The 21,157-nt window shown below is 36.9% G+C and overlaps 1 protein-coding gene across 2 annotated transcripts in view; it reads right to left on the bottom strand.

The window, feature by feature from the left end:
• Window positions 1–1,096: 1,096 nt before the first annotated feature.
• LOC145978835 (speckle targeted PIP5K1A-regulated poly(A) polymerase-like) overlaps window positions 1,097–21,157 on the bottom strand; it is a 45,448-nt gene continuing 25,387 nt past the window's right edge. Inside the window, exons 2-6 of one of the 2 annotated variants that reach the window (XM_083111713.1) lie at window positions 20,342–20,530; window positions 17,967–18,081; window positions 11,652–11,743; window positions 7,682–7,948; window positions 1,097–4,333 (exon numbers count right to left, since the gene is read on the bottom strand). In XM_083111713.1, coding sequence (XP_082967839.1) covers window positions 2,748–4,333; window positions 7,682–7,948; window positions 11,652–11,743; window positions 17,967–18,081; window positions 20,342–20,486 — 2,205 coding nt within the window. In that variant the 5' untranslated portion in view covers window positions 20,487–20,530 and the 3' untranslated portion in view covers window positions 1,097–2,747. Of the gene's footprint in view, window positions 4,334–7,681; window positions 7,949–11,651; window positions 11,744–17,966; window positions 18,082–20,341; window positions 20,531–21,157 lie in introns of those variants that run through there. The other variant, XR_014440750.1, reaches the window with a different exon arrangement.

The following is a 21,157-nucleotide window of genomic DNA, read 5'->3' as shown; positions in this document are numbered from 1 at the left end:
TGTTTTGTATTCATAACAATGTCTATCTATATGTCTAACTGTACTATGTTATTAACATGTAAAGGGACTTTTCGCCCTCCCTGTACATGAACTGGACTATTTTGCACAAAGTGCAAGTAAGTACGTCAGAAAAGGTAAAGGACTCCAATAATGAATAAGTGATAGTGCAGTCAAAAGAAGAAAAATAAAGGATCTAATTCATAACAAACTGAAATTTGGTATGTAATGTCTTTATAGCACTAATATCAAACATATAAAAAGTCCCCTGTGATCATCCGTATGCAAAGTCCTCCATATTGAAAAATGGCAGACAAATAGTTTCCACAAAATAAGGGAATTATAATTCATAACAAGCTGAAATTTGGTGAATAGCTTCCTTATAATATTAATAACAACATATCAAAAGTTCCTGGCGATCACCCATACGTTAAGTCCGCAATATATAAAAAAAATCTTTCATTCAGACATGTCTTTCGTGGTGTGTTACCAGGTGTACATTATGATAGTGACAATCTGATTTAGTTTGTGAAGACAATCTGATTTAGTTTGTGAACAGAACGAGACATGTGAAAACAATATCCCACCTGATGAGATGGCAAATGTTATAGAATGTTGTGATACCTTCCATACCAAACACATTTGTCAAATTCCATTCTGTTATAAGTCAATTCGATTATCATGCGAAATATTAAAATTATCTGCCATGCTTCCAATATGGCACCTTTACCTACTGTGCCAATGATCTGCAGAAAACAATATGTTGTAATTGATGTTACTAGTTTACAAGAAAGATATGCATCAAACACCAAGCAATTGTCAATTAGTTCCTTTATTTCGGAAAACTTGAATTTATCCGCCATTTTTCAATATGGCATACTTAGCAGCAGGGTGATCACCACTGACTCTTGATATGTTATTATTAATATTATAAGGAAGCTATGAACCAAATTTCAGTTCACTGCGACTTACTCACTTTATATATATTAATTCGTATTTCATATTTTCAATGAATTAAAAATACAAAACTTTGTTACTTACGTGAAATGAGTATCTATTTTGTGCAATGACGTTTTGGAAACAACTGTTTCCTTCTTCAGGTTCAGGTTCTGAAGAAGGAAACAGTTGTTCCAAAATGTCGTTGCACAAAATAGATACTCATTTCACGTAAGTAACAATACCAAATTTCAGCTTGTTATAAACTATAGTTCCCTTATTTCGTGAAAACTATTTGTCTGCCATTTTTCAATATGGTGGACTTAGTGTATGGATGATTGCATAAAAACTATACTTTTTATTTATAATAAAGTGACAGTATTTCAGAAACAAGTTAGTTGTCGTGATTCATTTAAAATAGTAGAAAAGTAATGGATAGGTGCATTTCAAACATCTGTTTTCATGACACTCCGATGTCGCACATTACTTGGTAAACAGACGAGTGATAAGTTGTCCTGGTTGTGTGATGGTTGAGATGCACTCTTGTGCATTAGTGGCCTGTCAAACTGATACACAGACACTACTCCAATTAGGGTGATTTTTAGCTGTGTGTTTGAACTGCAGCAGGAAACAAATGCGGCAATTGGATCAGATAATGGCCCATGGATGCTGACTACCAGTAAAGTGCACATGAAATAGCTGAAAGGTTGTATGTGCATCCCTCTACCATGGTTCGGTGTTTAGCAATAGGTAAGGTCAAAAGTTAGATATGTGGATGCCCCATTCCTGATTCCTCATTCTCTGTATTCACCACCCCTCTCCCCAATATATTCACCTTTTTCTGTGGGTAGGTAATTTCTGTATCACTTTCTGTTGGGTAGGTAATTTGAAAACCAGAGATGTGCATCACACACTGGATGAGTTCTTAGTGTCACAGCCATGGCACTTCTTTCAGCATGACTCCCATTTTGGCACAATGTTGGCAGCAATGTATCTATGCCAAAGGGAACTAAATACGTATATACTGTTTTCCTTAGCGTTATACATGTGTGAACATGTTATCTGCTCGCAGGGTTGAGTATACATATAAAATATGTAAAAACTTACGAATCCCCAGATATTTATGTTCTATCAAAATTGTGCAACAACGATACTGAATAGGTGTGTGTGTGTGTATATACAAGGTTTCATTTCTGTTCTATTTATGTATTATTTAACCACCTGCCATTAATGAATAAAGTAAGTATAGTAAAGTAAATACAACAGAATGTATGTATGTATGTATGTTATGCAGCATCAGAATTATGTAACTGAACTTATCCAAATGTTTTGAGTAAGATATTTTTGTGAATAAATTAAGAAAAACAATTTTTCTTAAGACATATAAAACAGTTTTCTATGCCAAGTAATTTACATAAAATACATATCGAGTAACTTGAAGCAGAGTAAAAGAATTTGATAACTTTAACAAATGTGAAAGTTGGAAACTAATTTACTCGTGGTCTAATATGATTTTAAAAAAAGAAAGTCCACAAAAAAAGCATAGAAAAATAAGTTTCATTACTGATACAGTACTCCCTGCAACAGGTGTTCAAAACAACTGGTCTTTACTAGCAAAATAGCAATACTTAACAGTATCCTTTAAACCATACTGCTTATTACCAACCATTTATCTTCCTGATAGCATTGGTTACGAGAGCTTTCATCACTTTCTTTAATGTACTGTGCATTTTACTGCTAATTTGAAATTTGTTACATGTAAACAAAAAAGCAAAAAAAAAAAAAAAAGATTATAAAAGTACATTTATATCATATCAATTTTTTGTGTCGGCATTTGCATTTTTCTTCTGATCATACCTGAATTTAATAGATCTCTCAATTATACTTGGCACGTTGGTCTGCATGAAAACATACATCTGTTTTAAGGCATGTTTCTGAGAACCACAATCCACAAATTCCAACAAGATATGAGTTGGATCGTGTTTCTGATGAAATCTACACACAAAATCAACTAAGGGTTCCTTACTTTTAGTGTCCTTGAAAATTATGTTTACCATGTAATCCGAAACGTGCTGCTCCTTCTCAATCGGAGGCAATTCGGGAGGAAAAAAGAATTCCTTGTGTGCTTTTTTCCGACTTTCCCATAATGGATAGAATCCTTTGAAATGCAGAGTTTTCACTTCCGTATTGTCACTATTTGCCTGTTGCACATTTCCACGTACATCAGCCTGTCCTTCTAGTTTGGGTATTTTGTTATTTTCAGTAGGAACAGGCAAGTTTTGCACGTCACTTTCATGCTCCATCTGCAATATTTTAACGAAGATATCTTTCAGTATTTCAAAAACCATTGTGTACCACCCCTCTTTTATCCTCTCCTCGGTAGTCAAAAGATTACATATTTCAGTCGACGTTTCACCTGTGTTAGTTACAATTCCAGCAAAGTAACTACTCACAGGTATCGTTATTTCCAATGACTGACCTCTAATGACACTCTTGTTGGAGTGAGCATCCAATGGAGGCAGCTTTGCGCTCTCGTCAAAGAGCTTCAGCAAACCCTTGTCTTCCACTTTTTCAAGAAGACTCTGGCATATTTTGCCTGCAAGCAAGCAATATGCCTGGAATCGTTCAACAGCTTTAACCCCCATATTTCCTGTAAGAGTATAGTTCAATTCAAATGGGTCTTGCACGCACATTGCAGTGTTCACTCGAAGAGGCAGGGCATTTAAATTGCTTATTGTGGTTCTATATTTGACGATTTCTTCTGGTAAGTCAACACCACCAATATTTGTAAAGTAAGTTTTCATTGCAGCCTTCCCACTAAATGGGCAGATTACTTTCATACCAAAATCAAAAGACGAGTAAAACTTGAAAAACCCCAAAAGCAACTGAAGAACACTGTCTTTGTTGGTGACTGGGGGCAAGAGAGAACTGTCAGTGTTAAAACTACACTCCCACCCATCCACAATTGTCTTGACAGGACAGAGCTTCTGTAGATGTGTGACGGTAGGTATTACAGGATTATCAAGAGACTGAAGATAAAACAACACAAGCATTGCCAGAGCATAGTTGGTGATTCCTCCCCTCCCTGACAGCTCATTTTTCTTTGCCCAGTATTTGATGACCATCAACAAAGGGCGAATTCTCACATCCAATGAAATGTAATACATAATTAATTTGGAATTAAGAACACCCATTCCATTTTTAAAGTTAAGGTCACAGTTGATCTGTGTTGGTAAATGTGAAAACTTTATAATCGGTGTACGTGCTTTAGGTATAGCAATGATATTTTTAAACTCTGGCAACCTATATAATATCCGCTTTCCCTTTCTGATAAGTTCTTCCTGTGCAGATGCACTGGATGATGGATCTGATGTATCAGTATTATCATTTTGCATTACACCTGAAAGAAAAAAAAAAATCTCTCTTATTAATATTTTTGGAACACTGGCGATACGAATTTCAAATGCAAACATTTCATACAGAAGCTTTATGATATATTCTAAAACTAGATTTTATGGTGTAATACATATTCTTTTTGAGAGCCAAAGCCTGCCTGACAGTTTTTATTTAAGTGGCATGTCATTAGTGCATCGAGTCCCATTGTATCTACACTGGTCAAAAAAATTATTAGGGGAGCAAGCAAGAAATCCCAAAACCAAAGTTGGTAAGTCAAAAGTAGCAATGTATTTTGATTAGGTGAGTGTGTCCTCAACCAGTACAATACATGTCTATTGAGTCATTAGCACAACAGAGTTCTAGGGGTGATTTCTGCAAGGTTCTGCACAAAATCAGAACAGCACGGTGATAAGACAACAGAAATGGACAGATACGCAACAGATCCATACCTCTAATAAGGCGTGTGGTCGCCATGAACTGCTATGACAGCTGCACATCTGTTTTGCATGGAACCAATAAGGTTATCAACGACAGCCTGCGGGATATTCACCCATTCCTCCAGAAGGGCCATTTCCAACTGTTGCAGAGTTGTAGGTGGGGCTGGCCGAGCAGCAATGCATCTTCCGAGTGTGTCCCACACATGTTCAATGGGATCCAAGTCTGGGGAGGATGCTGGCCATACCATTCGTTCGATACCCTCATCCCGTAGCATGGCGTCAACCAGACGTGTTTGGTGAGGTCGGCCATTATCGTCCACAAAAATGAAACGATCACCGATATCTGCAGCCATTGGGACAACATGAGGCCTGAGGATCTCTTCCCGGTACCGTAAGGCTGTCAAAGTACAGTTCCGGATAATGTGCAGGGGGGTACGTCAACCAACACTGATCCCAGCCCATACCATTAAGCCACCCCCACCATACTGAGACACTTCGTGCACATGTGTGGGATAATTGCAAGTCCCGCGTTCCCTCCAGATGAGAATGCGTCGATTATCTGACTGGAGACTGAAACGTGACTCATCCGAGAAGAGAACTGAACTCCACTCTCCATGTCCCCACTCACGATGTTCCACAGCCCACTGTCTGCGGGCCCTACGGTGTTGGGCATTCAGAGGGACACACACCATTGGTCTTCTTGCATAAAGACCCCTTTCCCGCAGGCGATTTCGTACAGTTTGGCCCGAGACTCTTCATCCTGTTGCCAAAACAAGGCCACGTTGCAAGTCAGTTGCAGTTTGCTCCCTATTCCCGCGAGCCGACAATGCTAAGTACCGGTCTTCCCTAACTGTTGTTGACCGTGAGTGACTTTGCCCAGGCCTTCTTCGTACTGTACCTGTCTGTTGAAATTGTGTCCACAACCTGGAAATGACACTGCGTGACACACCAAGGGCTGCAGCCACCTCACGTTGTGTTTGCCCTGCTTCCATCCTCCCAATGGCTATCGTTCCTATTCAACACTACTCAACTGAATCCCACCTTCACTTACGGTCTGCCAGCACCACACAACCGGTGTTCCCAAGTGACCTCGTGATTGCGCCTCATATCACAAATTCTGCCACGTGCCTTATGGTGTCACGAGAGAGCTCTTCATGCTGATGATTCATCACACATGAATTGTACTGGTTGAGGACACACTCACTTCATCAACATACATTGCTACTTTTGACTTTCCAACTTTGGTTTTGGGATTTCTTGCTTGCTCCCCTAATTGTTTTGACCAGTGTAGAACAGTGATCCATAGATCAACAGATTGACAGTGTGCTCTCCCAGGTCTATGAAAGCTTGAAGAAACATTTTCAACTTTTCAACTTGTAATCTTCAACTTTTCAACTTGTAAAGTTCAGGGTTAAATGGGCTGCTAGTTATTATGAAATAAAATAATTTAGCATGTAGCAGATGGGAGCCTCTCCTGTCTTGTTAGCCTCCTGGGACAGTAACTTACCAGGCATATGCATTTTACAGAAAAAATCATTATCTGGCCCTCACTCTGGCCACCACAATAGACCAAGGTGAACGAAATGTAGTATGTAACAGTAGTACTGTATATTCCTACAACAATACCAAGTCGCATTGGGGGACATATTTGTTACTTCATTGAGTTAATAGTAACGTTATCTGTTTTGTAGATTTCTACAGTCACAACAAATGCACGAAAGATAAGGCATAACTTACACCGCATGTCATCATTTCACAAGTAACTGAAGCCAAGTTTTGGCATCTACTTCCTGTTTTAGCTTCTTCAAGAGATAAGACAAGAATAGTCAAAGTTTAAAACATGGAAAAGAAAGTTGCCAGCCAGAGATGGAATAGGAAGCAGTGACAGGACACACTGCATTGTCTTTTAACTTCAATTTTAATCTTTTTAATCCAACTTTGACAATTCTTGTCTTATCTCCTGAAGAAGCCACATGATGTGGCAAAAGCTAGAGTAAAACAGGAAGTACATGCTAAAACTTGACTTCAGTTACTTAGTGAAATGCATGAAAGTGTTTATTAGGGCCAAGCTGAAACCACTTTGAACCAATACTGCATACTGATGGCAATACTATTACCGAAATCCTATCGATACTGATAAATACAGAGAAACTAGTACTCACTTCATCCGCAAAACTGTTTTTTCTTCTACGTTCTATTAATTTCAGTGGCCACTGCCACCATCCACTAAAATTAATAGAACGTAGAAGAAAAAACAGTTTCACGAATAAAGTGAGTACTAGTTTCTCCGTATTTATATACTACCGTGTGTCTCTTTTCCCAATTATGAACTGATACTGATGATCAAAAATTGTGAAAATTATGTTAAGAATACAGTGTAAGTATTCCAATCCAATCATATGTATAAATTTACCAAAAGTTTTTTCTCTAAAACATTCAAGAATTTTAATTAATAATTCAAGAAAATAATTTAGTGCATCAGAATATTATATTACATGTTATGTAATCATAAAAGTCCACAAACCTGGTGTAAAATAAAAAGAAGCTTCAAAGTATGTATAATTTACAAGATAATTAGGCTCCGTGAAAGTGTCATGTGGCATTTTTCAGGGCCAGCGAAAGACCAAAATATCGGAAAGGTGTAGGCTTCTACTGGTAAATACATTCCAACCGATACTTTCCAATATCGACAAACTGGCATCAGTATCAGTTCAATCCTAGTTATTACTAAAGTTATGCCCTTAGGAGAGCTGGAAGCATAATTTTCACTATATTTGGGTGATAAAATAAAAATGCAAATTTTGACAAAAATAACACCACTTTTGGGTACAAATTTGAGATTTGTACTTGTATGACCATAACATAGCAAATTAAGCCATGAAAGATTTATACCGAAGCATTCAAATGCAGCTCACCTAGATCCATGTACAGGTCTATGTCACTACCCTTGAAAGCAAGGCCAGTCAAACTAGAGCCAAACGGATGAGCAGAACATGCAGGAAAATGTTCTCTGAACAATTCTTCTAATGTTACGCACAACAATGCTTGCTTCTGAATTTCTTCATTCGTCTGTTCAATTTCTGTTACCAAAGCTTGGATTTGGTCATCAATGCTGTGCTGGGATGCAAGAATATCAGCAACCTCGGGATACTCTAATGGCACTTTCTTGCCTTCAATCGTTACTGCAACAGAAATATTAAGAAGTAAGCAAAAAATACTGTAGCATACAGATGCATTAATTAAAGTACCTATTCAAAACCAAGAGGAAGCGTTATGGAGGCTGTCTACAAAAAAGTTTGTAAAAGCCAAATTCCGTGACTTTTCCAGATTTTCTAGTCAAAGTACCAAAAAAAATTAATTCCAGACCAACTCACTAAGGCAATTCATGTATTTAAATGTGTGTGTAAGATGGTCACCACATTTTAAGACTTAGAATACCACATAACCAAGTTTTTAGAATAGTCACTTCGCATTTTGAAAGCAATAACAAGAACGGAAACTGAACAGAAATTGACTGCTGGAAAGGGGTATCAGAGGTTACCTTTTACCTATTACTTGCCACATATTGACTAATGATAAACAAATGGCAAAAAATCATAACAAACATAGCATAAATAATACACATTTGTAGTAAAGTTAGTAATATATGTATTAATCCTGATATCAACCAAACATAACCCAAAAATTGCAACATGTACTGTAGGAGATTTCTACTTGATAAAAAGCTCAAAATATGACTCCTTTTCCTAGAGTATGTAATATGGAATTTCTACTGTAACTACCGACATTATTCAAACTGAATTATAGTTTATTCATACCAAATTTAAAATTTCTAGCTTGTCCCATTTTTTCTTTGTTCAAAAACCAACTTTTAGTACACTACTACAAAAATATTAATTTTCCAGGAACATAATAAATTTCCCTTACATTTCCTGATTTTTCCAGGATTTCCAGACTGGTCGACATCCTGTCATGACTACCAAAGGTTGAACCAATAACTCTATAATTCTACAAATGACTTTATAATAACTAAGGGTGAGTCGTTACCACTTTGAACCGATATCAAAAGTCTTGCTGATGACCACACATATTGGAAACCAATGCTTGAAAATTGAAACAAATTGTACTATTAAGTAATCAAAAACAAATTGTACCATTAAGTAATCAAACTGAAAATAAATAAATGATAAATGGGGCATGTGTTTTTCTGACACATTACAACAAAAATTGTGTTTTTATGCTTGTAACAGTCATAAACTACAAGATAAATAATAACAAAGTTATTCAAACTATTAATTACTATTGGTATGTAGGTATTTCTCTACAATCATATCAATCAGCTTACCAGAATTTTCAATCGAATCCCAGTAGTACACATATAAACATGATTTGTCTGTGGAAGTGGGTCCTCAAACATGGATCATGAGGTGAAAGATGCAGTGAAATTTAAAGTCAAGTAAACATAGTCATTCTCTCCATGTAGTTTTTATTCTTACCAATACAGTGATATATGATTGATTGATTCATTTGCTTTATTTTACTTCACTTTTGTGCCACTTTTGGCTAATTTGCAAAGATGGGGATGAGTGATGACATGATGAATGAACACTCACAAACATCCATGCCCAGGCCAGGATTCGAACCCAGGATCCCTGGCATCGTAATGCGATCTGCTAACCACTCAGGCACAAAAATATAGTGATATTATATGAAAAAGATGATTGTGAGCTGAAACTGCCAGGATGTATACTTATTTGTGTCTACGATTATTGCCAGGTCAAAATGATATTACATTGTACGAGGTGCATTTTGGTAGTTACAAACACGTACATATCTACTTCATTTCTCAACATAGTCAACATTATTTTCCAAGCAATTTGGCTACCATTGAACAAGCATTTTTATATCCTCTGCATAGAAGTTCGTTGCCTGGAAGTTCAGCAAATCCAACTGTTGTTTTCAACACCTCACTTCCTTCAAATCATCGAGATGCAAGCCACTTTTTAATGTACAGGAAGGTACAATAGTTACTAGGTGTAAGGTCTTGACTATAAGGGGAGCGATCAAAATGTTCCCATTCGAGGGAACCATTGCCGTACTTTACCTGCACTCATTACACTCGGACCATACACTTCACATGATTTTCGGTGAATTTAGGCAACATTGTGACCTTTGGCAATAAGAAATCAAATCACAGACCGTAGTTCTCAACTGGCGGGATTGTTTAACCATGTACATTTTTTAACATGCTCTAACTCACACGATAACCAACAGCTGACTTGGGAAAATATGATTGATAGGTTGCCAATGGACTAGTTCATGTTAATGTGCAGGCGTGATCCGATCACTGTTGCCAGTCACTTTTTATAAATAATCGGACCTTTCTTTTGAAATTCATCTCATAAATGCTTCAGCGTGGGAGCCTCAAACAAGTACAAGGGAGCGAAAGCGCTTCCATGCAGTACTTAACTCAATGTCAGACTTTTCAGCATGAAAGTTGCAATTATATACTGATATAAATAAAATATAATATCTTGGAAAGTAAGAATGGTAGAGTTATGAATCATATATTTTGTTTTGTTCAATATAAGTTGGGTTGCGTCTTGTTCATTTTATATTTTAGTAATTAGAAGAAGAAGAAGAAAAAACTTTAAAAATCCATTGGTTCATGACATTAGAACTTTGCCCCTGCTGACTTAGAGCGGATGTCGACACTTGTCACCTCTTGTTCAGCCCATGGCCAAATTTATAAACAACTACCCTTGTAGTCACAAAGCACTACTCCCACAATTCAATACCAACAGCTGCAGCAGCATTTTGAAAACCATCACATTCTTATGCTGCATCCTGTACAAGATTCCAATGCTGTCAAACTGAGAGTCCCAACAGACATCCCTTCCCTTTGTTGAAAGAAACAACAATTGAAATGAGAATGATTAAAAGCTCTTGATTTATATTAAGACTTCATACACTTCAACTAGGGATGTGACGAAGCTGAAAATTTACCGATGCCGATGTACTCACCGATAATTTTTGGAACCGATACCGATGCCGATATTTAACCGATTCCGATACATAAGATTATTAAACAGAAATGGGATGTTATTTTCAGCATGACAAAAATAAATTTGCTATGTACATTTCTATGGCATATCATATGTATATATATATATATTCTCAAGAGATGCGAATGTACATTTGCATCTACAAAAGGTGGTTATGTGAACCTTTAAGAAGAACATGGATTCTCAAGATATTTTACAATTAGTACACAAGCAGTTCTTTGAAATGCAAAATGAATTCCTGTTCTGCCAGATTCAACTTCAGAAACACGAGATTTGGAAGCACTTCAGGAAGTAAGCTACTTCTTCTCTTATCTCAAATCTGTTCAGAAACACTGAACACTCAATCACTGAATACTGATGCAGCACGTATGCCCAAGTATTTTCTCAGGACTTGCTTCAGGTTTGAATATTATTTTTTGAATTTCCAATACAACAGCAGATCCTGGTTCAGCAATGTACTGTTTTATTTCCGATTTATAGTTAGGTTGATCCTCTGAATGAGTTTGCAATAATTTTATTACAAAAACTCTACAATAATGACGAATCATAACCAAATTTTGAATAAATCTTACAAAATTAGAATATAAAACTTAGAAGGTAAAAACTCTAGTATAATCTGTACCGGTTTAAATATCGGATTTTTGCCGATTCCGATACCGATGCCGATGTGTCAATTTCGGCCGATTTTCATACATCTGTAATCGGCTTCGGCACATCCCTAACTTCAACATCTTTATGCAAAAAGTAAAACTGAACTGGCTCAAAAGTCACACACATGGAAAAATTTTAAATCCTTACTAAAATATGAATTATAACATACCATTTGTTCTTTCTCGAACCTGACGTCTTTTAACTATTAACCTCCGCCCCTGAAAATATAATGGTTTTGCTAGTGCCTTTTCAACAGACAATCTGCAACAATAAAAAATGGCTGTTAAGCATTGAACTACAACAAAATTACTATTTTATTTATTTGAAAAATCATGAACATAGAATGTGGTAAATACATTTTACAGCACGATAACAGAAATTTAAAATAATGTAATAAGAAGCATGCATACACACATCTAACAAGAACACCATATTTCTTCGAATCCAAGATACCACTATGTAAGGTGCATCTAATTATTGCTTCAGCTGTTGAGAAAAAAATTGCTTCCAATTTAAGGCACATAGACATACAGTCATGCAGTCATGGAGTCTTCTATGTTGAAATAATCTCATTGGAAGTCAATGGGGTTGTTACAACAAAGAGGTGACTGTAAGTACTGGCAATCATACGCGTAGCTATGGGGTGTGCCGGGTGTGTCTAGGCACACCCTAATGGGCTGCTTTATCAAAGAGAATTAAAGACAGATATTTCAATAAGAGATAAAATAAGCAGTTTATAAGAAGTTGAAAATGTCATTACTTGGTACAAACGTGTGCATTTTCGCTGATGAAACTAGTGTTTATAGATTTTCGATTTTTTGATGTCTTTGGAGAAAGAAGATATTTACTGCATTCTACTCTGTACTACAGCACTTTTCTTCTATACTACCTGTCACAAGCTGCACGTGTGAGAGAGAGCTTTCTCCAAACTTACCCAAGTTAAAACTAAATTAAGAGCAACTCAGAAGCAGGATAGATTGGAAGCCATGCTCTTGCTATTTGTGGAAAAGGAAAAAGCTTAGTCTATTGATGTAAATGAAGTTATTGATGAGTTTAAGAACATTGTACCTTTTGACAGACGTCCTTTGTTATAGATGACATGTATTTTGATGTATTTGTTTGTAACATTTATGAACATTTTGTGTGTGTGTAATTTCTATGCAATTTGATTTTTTTCTACTACATATATTCAGAAATTTTCAACACTGTCATTTAGTGAATTATATTCCTTTACAAACATCAGTGCAGTTAAAGAGCAAAGTGATTGTGTTGCAAAATATGCTATTAAAAAGGTACAAGACCTCATTTTTTTCATTGTGCACACCCAAATATAAAGTTCTAGCTACGCCTATGCTGGCAATACTGGTACTTTGTTAGAACAATACCGTAGTAAATAACTGCTGTCATTGACCTCTCCAACGATGCATGGACACTTCACTTACAGTAAACCATTGACCAGCTTTGCAGTTTCCGAATTCCTCAGCACACAAAACAACTTTATGTTTAAATGCTACATTATATGAGTGATGCTTATGTTTCTGTTTTCTTTTTTTTTTATTATTATTATTTTATTGAGCACTTTACAAAAGCCGACTCACTGACCTCTATTGTACAGAGTACAAGAATAAACCTTCTTCCTTGGTTTCCCCTTTGTACTTCACTGCTTAAAAATTGATGGGACTCCTTGTTGTGGAATATTTATTGTTATAACACAACAAATTTAAAGGGATGAAAATTTCATTAACCTAGCTTACTTGTGCCATATGAGAAACTTACTTGCCCACACTTTTTTTTACCACTAAAATTCAAGACACCATTTTGTTATTGAATCACTGCTTCTGTTGCTATTTACATAGGTTCTGTTATATAGATAGTAAAAACACTATTATTTACTGTTCAGCTGCTTGATGCATCATCATCATCAATACCAGGCTGTCCCAGAAGTCCTGCACCATCAGCACGCTTAGCTCAACAAGATGAAGTTTGCAAGGGTAGGTGGCGCCATCGGTGAAAGGCTGTTGGCAGGCATAGAGGACAGGTTGGTTGGATGAAGTGAAGGCGCACACTGCATGTGTAGCGAGGGTTCCCATGAAGTTAAAGAGGGCACGATGAGTGAGGACCAAATTGCACTTCATGCAGTGCTAAGTTTTTTTTATGGAAAAGACGACTAACAGCAAAAGCAGCAGCGGAGGAAATTTGTCGTGTGGAGAACGAAGAAGTGTTGAATCGATCGACAGCTTCCCGTTGGTTTAAAAAAATCGCTTGAGGTGATCTACGCCTCGCGGACAAACCCCGCACGGGACTACCTCCAATAGACATTGACGAGTCTATGCAGGGTGCTGTGAATGCTACATCACAATCCAGCACACATGGGTTAGTAAGAGTGGTTGGGGCATCCAAATCGACAGTAAACCGTCGCTTCAATGACATGGATTACACCAATAAACAGCATCGACAAAGTCCGCAAGAGCTGACAAAGGTGCAGGTCCAGCGCAGAGTTGCAATTTGTCAGACATTGCTACAAAAGCTGCGTGATCTTAGTTTTTGGAGGAGAATTGTGACAGCAGATGAGAAGTGGATGTTTCTGAAAATCCCTGATACACGTAAACAGTGGGTGAAAAGAGAACAGGAGGCCATCACCCATGTGAAAGAGGACAGATTTGGGAAAAGCTCATGCTGAGTGTGTGGCGGATATTTGACCGGATTGTCCATTATGAGTTTGTTCCAGAAGGTCGTGGTGTAACAGGTGAACTGTGTTCTGAGCAATTACGCCGAGTGTATGCCATTCTGAATGCCCGGCATTAACGAGGAGGAAGAGGTTACTTCTGCAAATTGACAATGCTCCGAGTCACCAACTCGAAGAGTGACCAACACCCTGGTTGAGCTTGACGCGTTTGAGTTGTTACCTCATCCCACCTATAGTCCGGATGTTGCACCATCGGATTACCGTTTGTCTCACTCTGTCTCACATTTCCTGTGTAGTCGGCAGTTCAATTCATATGATGAGGTAAATTCTGCCTGTCGTGAGTTTTTCAATTCTAAACCTGCCACCTGGTATCACCATGAGATTGAACTGTTGTCACAGAGATGGGTGAAGGTAATTGAACATGAAGGCCTGTACTTTGCTGACTAAAGTCTGTCTTTGTTTCTCATATTCTATGTTTCATTTTCCCCCTTGTATGGTGCAGGACTACTGGGACAGACTGGTATAATAATTTTGATTACTTAAGAGATAGAAACGATTAAATTTTGTTGCATTCTTGATGGATAAAATGTAGACAAACAAGATTTATGTATGAATGTGAAACTTGGAAAATATTGTCTAAAATGTTGAAATATGACTTCTATCTATAGAAAACATAATATCTTCATAACAAAAGATTCAAATTTTATTTCTCACAAGCGTAGTATCTCCATCTCAGTCATATTTATTTCAATCTTATAATTCTTTCTCTTTCCATTATTTATCAGCCACTTTTAATTCCAACTCTATGTTATCCTGCAAGTATGGTATTCATAAACATTTTAAACTAATAACATCACAAAAAGAAGTAATGCAAATTAAGTCCCAAATTAATTATTGCACTATATTGATACCGTTAGTAAAACAATGTGCACAGGAAACTACCTACAGATATACAACTAGAGGCACTTGGTAAAATGGTTCAAACCAGAAGCCTGCCAAACAGTGAAGCAAGAGTTTCCTACGTGGACGATGTGCCAGTGGCATCAAAACTAATAGGACAGGTATAAATCATTGACAGATTCCCTTGGGATATTGACCAAGTAAGTCAAATCAGTTTCACACATGAAGTGAGTGTTGTGGATCCTCAATTTTAATTTGTCAGGTTGCAGATTTTCCTGCATAATGCAAGGTGGCTGGAAAGAAAGTTCTCCTACTCACAGCTTTTTTCGGCATTTACTTCCCCGTACTGTACATAGCTTCTATATAACGTTTCATTGCAATCTGTTGCTTTGAGCAGGCTCCAGAAAGTTCTAAGTAGGGGAACTTTAATTCTAAAAACCTTGTACAGTCACGGATACTTCTGGGTTGTAATGATTCCATTGCAAATCAATGTGGTTCTTACAACCCAGAAGTGTCTGTGACTTAACGTTCATTCTTCATGCTTCCAATTGAACACAATGCCATAAAATTTCTCAAGATTTTACATTTTTCTATATTTTAAGTTTTTCCATCTACATCACACAAAGATGTAAAAGCAAGGTTCCACTGTAATCTTTTGATATGTTTTACATTAGGGGTGGACTAATATGCAATTTATAAATATAAAATTTGCCGATACAAATATTCTACCATTCTGATAAAAAATTGTGAATTAGGCTCTTTAATTAATGTTCGTCACCAGATTATCGTAATGAGTTTTGCCCTATAAAACAAACTCCACATTTTCACAAAACCAGTACATATGAATTACACCTTTATGTTCATAAAAATAACAAAATTAAAGAAATTTTGCACTACGTTAAAGGTACAATTATCAATGCTCATTGCACCATGCGATTAAGGCACCTAGGGGGTGGGGTGGAGGTAGCGCACCCACATATTCATGACCTCAGCCATTTTTGGAGGTGATGTGATCACCACCATGCTTTGACTTGCAGGGTTGCTCCAAGGTACCCATTTATTAGAGGCTGAGTGATCACTAGGGCCACTTTATGCATAGACAAGGTCAGAAAACTACCAACCTTAGATCAGCCACCCCAGGAATTGAATCAGAGTCTCAACTGTACCAGTCAGATGCTCCACTGACCAGACCAATATGGCTCTAAGTTAAAAGCTACTTATAGATCAACCTGTATCATACAAATTATAAATGAACTTACATGCTAATTCTAAGTCTGTGTATACAAATGAAGAAGGAGACAATACACACTTACCACATTAAAGAAAAAAGTTTGATATTTCGTAGCATAGGCCACATTTTCAACGGAGAAGAAAATGTTGAAAATGTAGCCCAGGCTACGAAATATCAAACTTTTTCCTTTAATGTGGTTAAGTGTTTACTGTCTCCTTCTTCATTGTGTTTATCCGCCCTTCTGGCACCTTTTCTCATCCTATTCCTGTGACACACACAGGGTGTCATTTTAATGGTGCCCACAGACCACAGATTTGTATAGAGGACATCAAAACAAACATCTTTTCTCAGTAACATTTTTCTCATTGGTGCGTCGATTCGACGCTACAGCTGTTAAAAAAAGACCGTTTTGCCACCTGGATGCTGGCAACCCAACCCAACATTTGATCATATCTGTGACGTCATTTCCTGCGGCGAAACAGCACAGGGCAGGGTTGAAAGGAACACACAAATTTTGTGAAAATGACAAACTACCAACCACATTATTAGTTGTAAAACGAAGCGAGAAACTCGTCCAGTAGACCAAAGACCATAGCCTACCAGCCAGAAGATCAGCAGTCATCTCAGGGAAAGGGGTAAATGAACCAATTATATGAGAAATGGTAAAAACGTATTCAAAATGAAGTGTCAATATCGGATTTTCTCAGCCTACATGTCAAATATCAACAATAAAAAATTCTATTGGACTTACAGCTTACATGTGGCTGTTTACGCCCAGCTACATGTCAAATATTTGTAAATCTCCTTGCAAAGTTGATATCTACACGTTTGTATCCAGATGCCTTGTGGTACTTTTGTGCTGATAACGGAAGTATTTGAGGTTCATGTTGTTACATTATGGCTACAACACGTACAACCACAGTAACAATCTAATTATGAATCAGTAGCAAATATACTGCCCTGTTCACAGTAGCAAACTATTACATGTGTATCCGGTGCATAGATAAACACAGGGGAGCTTGTATTACTACTACTTATATACCTGTATTATCAACCATTTTTGTTACTTGCCTCATAATGCCCTGAATATACATCATATTATTGTTGCTTTCCTTTGGAATTTTAATTCTTTCATTTCTATTTTGTCATCTGTTCAGTGTGTCACAGACAACTAGTATCAGGACTAGATTTGCAAATATTTGACATGTAAGCTGAGACAAAATTCGATATGACCACTTCCACTTGAATTATATTTTCTTTCTACCATTTTTTGTATCGTTTGTTTACTTCCTGTTAGGTTACACAGTGTGTTTTCTCATTTTGTTTTACGGTACATAATGTGCCTGATTGTAGCTATGTCATTTTTCACAGAATATGTGTGTTCCTGGCAACCCTGGAATGCATCGCTTCAAGACGGTATATGACATCACAAATGCAATCAAATGTTGTGTGTGGTTGCCAGCATTCAGGTGGCAACCTGGGCTTTTTTGAATGACTGTAGCGCCGAAGCGATGCTCTGAGAAAAATGTTACTGAGAAAAGTTGTTTGTTTTGATGTCCTCTATACGTTTCCTTGGTCCGTGGGCACCATTAAAATGACACCCTGTATATAAAGTGTGACTACTTTCAAACATACAATGCAACTTACTTACACACAATGCAACTTACTTATCTTCAAATTGGATTATAGTGTATTTCCCATCATTTCCGAAAATGTGTTCTTTTATGTTGCCAAAACTTTGAACAATATCTAGAAGCCGTAGCTTCTTGTCTGGAGGGTAGCCTGTAATTGAATCAGAACAAAATTTAATCCAGTCCTTTCATGACAGAGGCTGGTGTAAATGTGCCACAATAAGAGTTCAAAAAACAAATGTGAATTCCCATCCACAATATTTGAATCTAAGTTTGAACAATATATAATGCTAAGATACATGTGACCCTCACAATTAGTCAAAAGAGACAGACAAGTAGTGTAAAAATTACAATTAGGGGAATGATTAATGTGCACAAAAAAATTGAAATATTATTACACCACTTGAATCTTTGTCAATGCCCATGTAGTTACATTAAAAGTAATTATGGATGGACTGGCCCTCCACGATGGCATAGTGGGTATGCTGACATCTTGTAAAAAAAGGGGTCCTCGTGAAGGCACATAGTTATTTGAATCCCACTTTACACTCTACGTCCAGTTCCAAGTAGTATATCTGTGCATAAAGTGGACTTTCCTTAACATCCTTAATTGGTGTTTAATTAGAGGTTACTACAATGAGTTTCACCTTTGAAAATTTAACTGTATATTTAAACTTTTAGTTTACGAAACTAGAACATACAAATCATTAGTTTATAATCACAAAAATAATCACAGAAATAATCACAAAATGGCAGAATTTCGCACTAACTTACAGGCTACTTATACATTTTTACAATTTAAATATTTTGAAGTAGAAACATAATCATAATGCACTGTATGTTATTAACAGTGGTACTGAATAAAATGACTTTACAGTATCGTGTAAGTTGAAAAGAAATTCAGGACATTCTGATGAAAGAGTTTTGATTTAAGCCTACTTTATGTACAGATAGGGTAATTGGAACTGAACTTGGGAGTTTTAAGTGTGACTCTAACCACTATGTGCCCTTGTCAAGCAAAAGTCTAAATCTTCAAATCAAAATCTTCTTCATCTCTACAAAATTTCTTTGTCTTTTGGTTGGATTAAATTTTAAAGGTGGCAGCTAACCCAGAGCAATAAAGAATAAACAAGTAAATAAATAAATAGGGCCGAGCCAATACCACTTTGAACTGATACAAATGCCAATACTCTCACCAATTCCCATCAATACAGATACCGATGCTTGGAAATTGAAATAACTAAAAGTTGTCCAAATTTTTATTAATATCAGTGTGCGAGTACTCTACTCTTATTATATGAATCAATGTACCAACGCTTTTACCTTAAAATGTTCAAGAATTACCTTGGAATATTAAATTATGTGTTATGTTATCACAAAATTCAGTTTTCTTGCACAAAAGTGATGCAACATAAAAATAAACTTTGAATTTTGCATAACTTCCAGACTGCGAAAGTGTTGTGGAGCAGTTTTGCGAACCCCATGAAAGACCAAAATGCAAGAAAAGTATCGGAAATTCCAACAGACACTTTCTGATACTCATACCACTGATATCAGCCAATACCAATACATCTGAACTACTAATAATGACCTAAAGATGTGTTTGGCAGTTAAGCGGAGAGAGATAATTCACCCTAATAAACATAGTTCATTTTTCTGTGCAGTTTTTGTTAGGGATGAATTTCACCACCTGTCTGGTACTGGCTCGCTTCAGGTGGCAAGGTTCTTTGTACTCCCACTTGTATGTGTGGTGCTGGTAGTTGACACTGGAATTTTTCTTTCTGCTCCTTTAGTTTGCATGGCAGTTCCTTCTTTGGCCACGCATTAGGATTTTGGCTTGTGGATCTTGTCGATGAGGTGACAGGCACGGCCAATTCTTCTTCTAGGCTGGTGGTTCGCATCATACTCCTTGAGCCTATCTTTCAGTCGGCGTTTTATCATACCCACACACTTGCAGGCCATATAGACCCTGCTTCTTGCATTGGGGTTGGTGTAGTATCTCTTTCACCTCATCGATGAGAACCACAAAATAAACTGTGCCAAAATAATTATGCAAGCGAGATCCACATTAGAAAGACTGTCAAAAGATTTATATGCAATAGTGACCCCTTTCCTAGGACCTAACACCAGCTCCAGAACTCTCAATAAAACCTGGCTTCCCGCCATTAGAAATACACGTGTCCAACCATCCTCCCACCGCAACACTAAAAAAACCAAGCCCAAATCATAAGCGCCTGTGAAAAAAACCCATGCACACGAGTGAAAGCTAACAAAGCTAGCAGACAGGTAGCAAAATAGATCATGAACAAAAATTGAGTTGAAAAATGAACTGTAAGTTTATTAGTGAATAAAGAATACTTATTTTGAAACAATCTACTTTCTACAATGAATTAGCACATTGTGATGCTCACCAGTAACAAATATTCCTTTTTCTTCTTTTTCTCGTTTTCCTTCTAATTTCTTGATCAGTTGTTGATGTTTCTTTCCATTCACATGAGCTTCCCAACTAGCATCACCAACGACAACAACTTTACACAACTCACACTCTCTCTGCATGATTCAAAGGTGTTTCAATTATTAATTTTTCAAAAGTGTTTTCTCTGGAAAAAAAAACAAGGTAAGGATTACAGTAAATTCAGTTATACTGGCATAATTTATCTTGTGATAGTTTGTGTAACTCATACAGTTTGTAAACAATAACCTAGAACTAACTAACTAACTAACTAACTAACTCTCTAGCCTTCTTAAACCCGAAGGTTCATGGCTGCAGCAACATAGGCCTTCCATCTGTCCCTATCTTGAGCAAGATCTATATACTCTTTCCCATCCCTACCGATTTCCTTTAGGTCCATCTCAACGTTGTCCCTCCATCTTCGTCTTGGCCTTCCTACAGGTCTCTTACCAGCAGGTTTCCCAACAAGAATTCTGTAAACTCCTCTTTCCTCTCCCATTCGTGCCACATGGCCTGCCCACCTAAGTCTTCTTGATTTAATTATTCTAATAATATCTAACAATAACCTAGACTGTGCTAAATTTTTATAATGGTTTACTATGTTGGGACCATCATGATTAAATGTATAATGCAGGAAAATGTACAGAAAATAGAAACGCTAACAGTCCAGAATTTTGTCAGCAGATGTAGACAACATGTCCGCAAGTGTTGATCACACAATCACATGCAAAATCGTAAATCACAATTTTATGCAAAAATGGAACTTTCACCATGT

Source organism: Lepisma saccharinum, chromosome 25, assembly GCF_977018435.1.
Source record: "Lepisma saccharinum chromosome 25, izLepSacc3.1, whole genome shotgun sequence".
Classification (NCBI taxonomy): domain Eukaryota; kingdom Metazoa; phylum Arthropoda; class Insecta; order Zygentoma; family Lepismatidae; genus Lepisma; species Lepisma saccharinum.
This window is presented reverse-complemented; position numbering and strand designations above follow the sequence as displayed.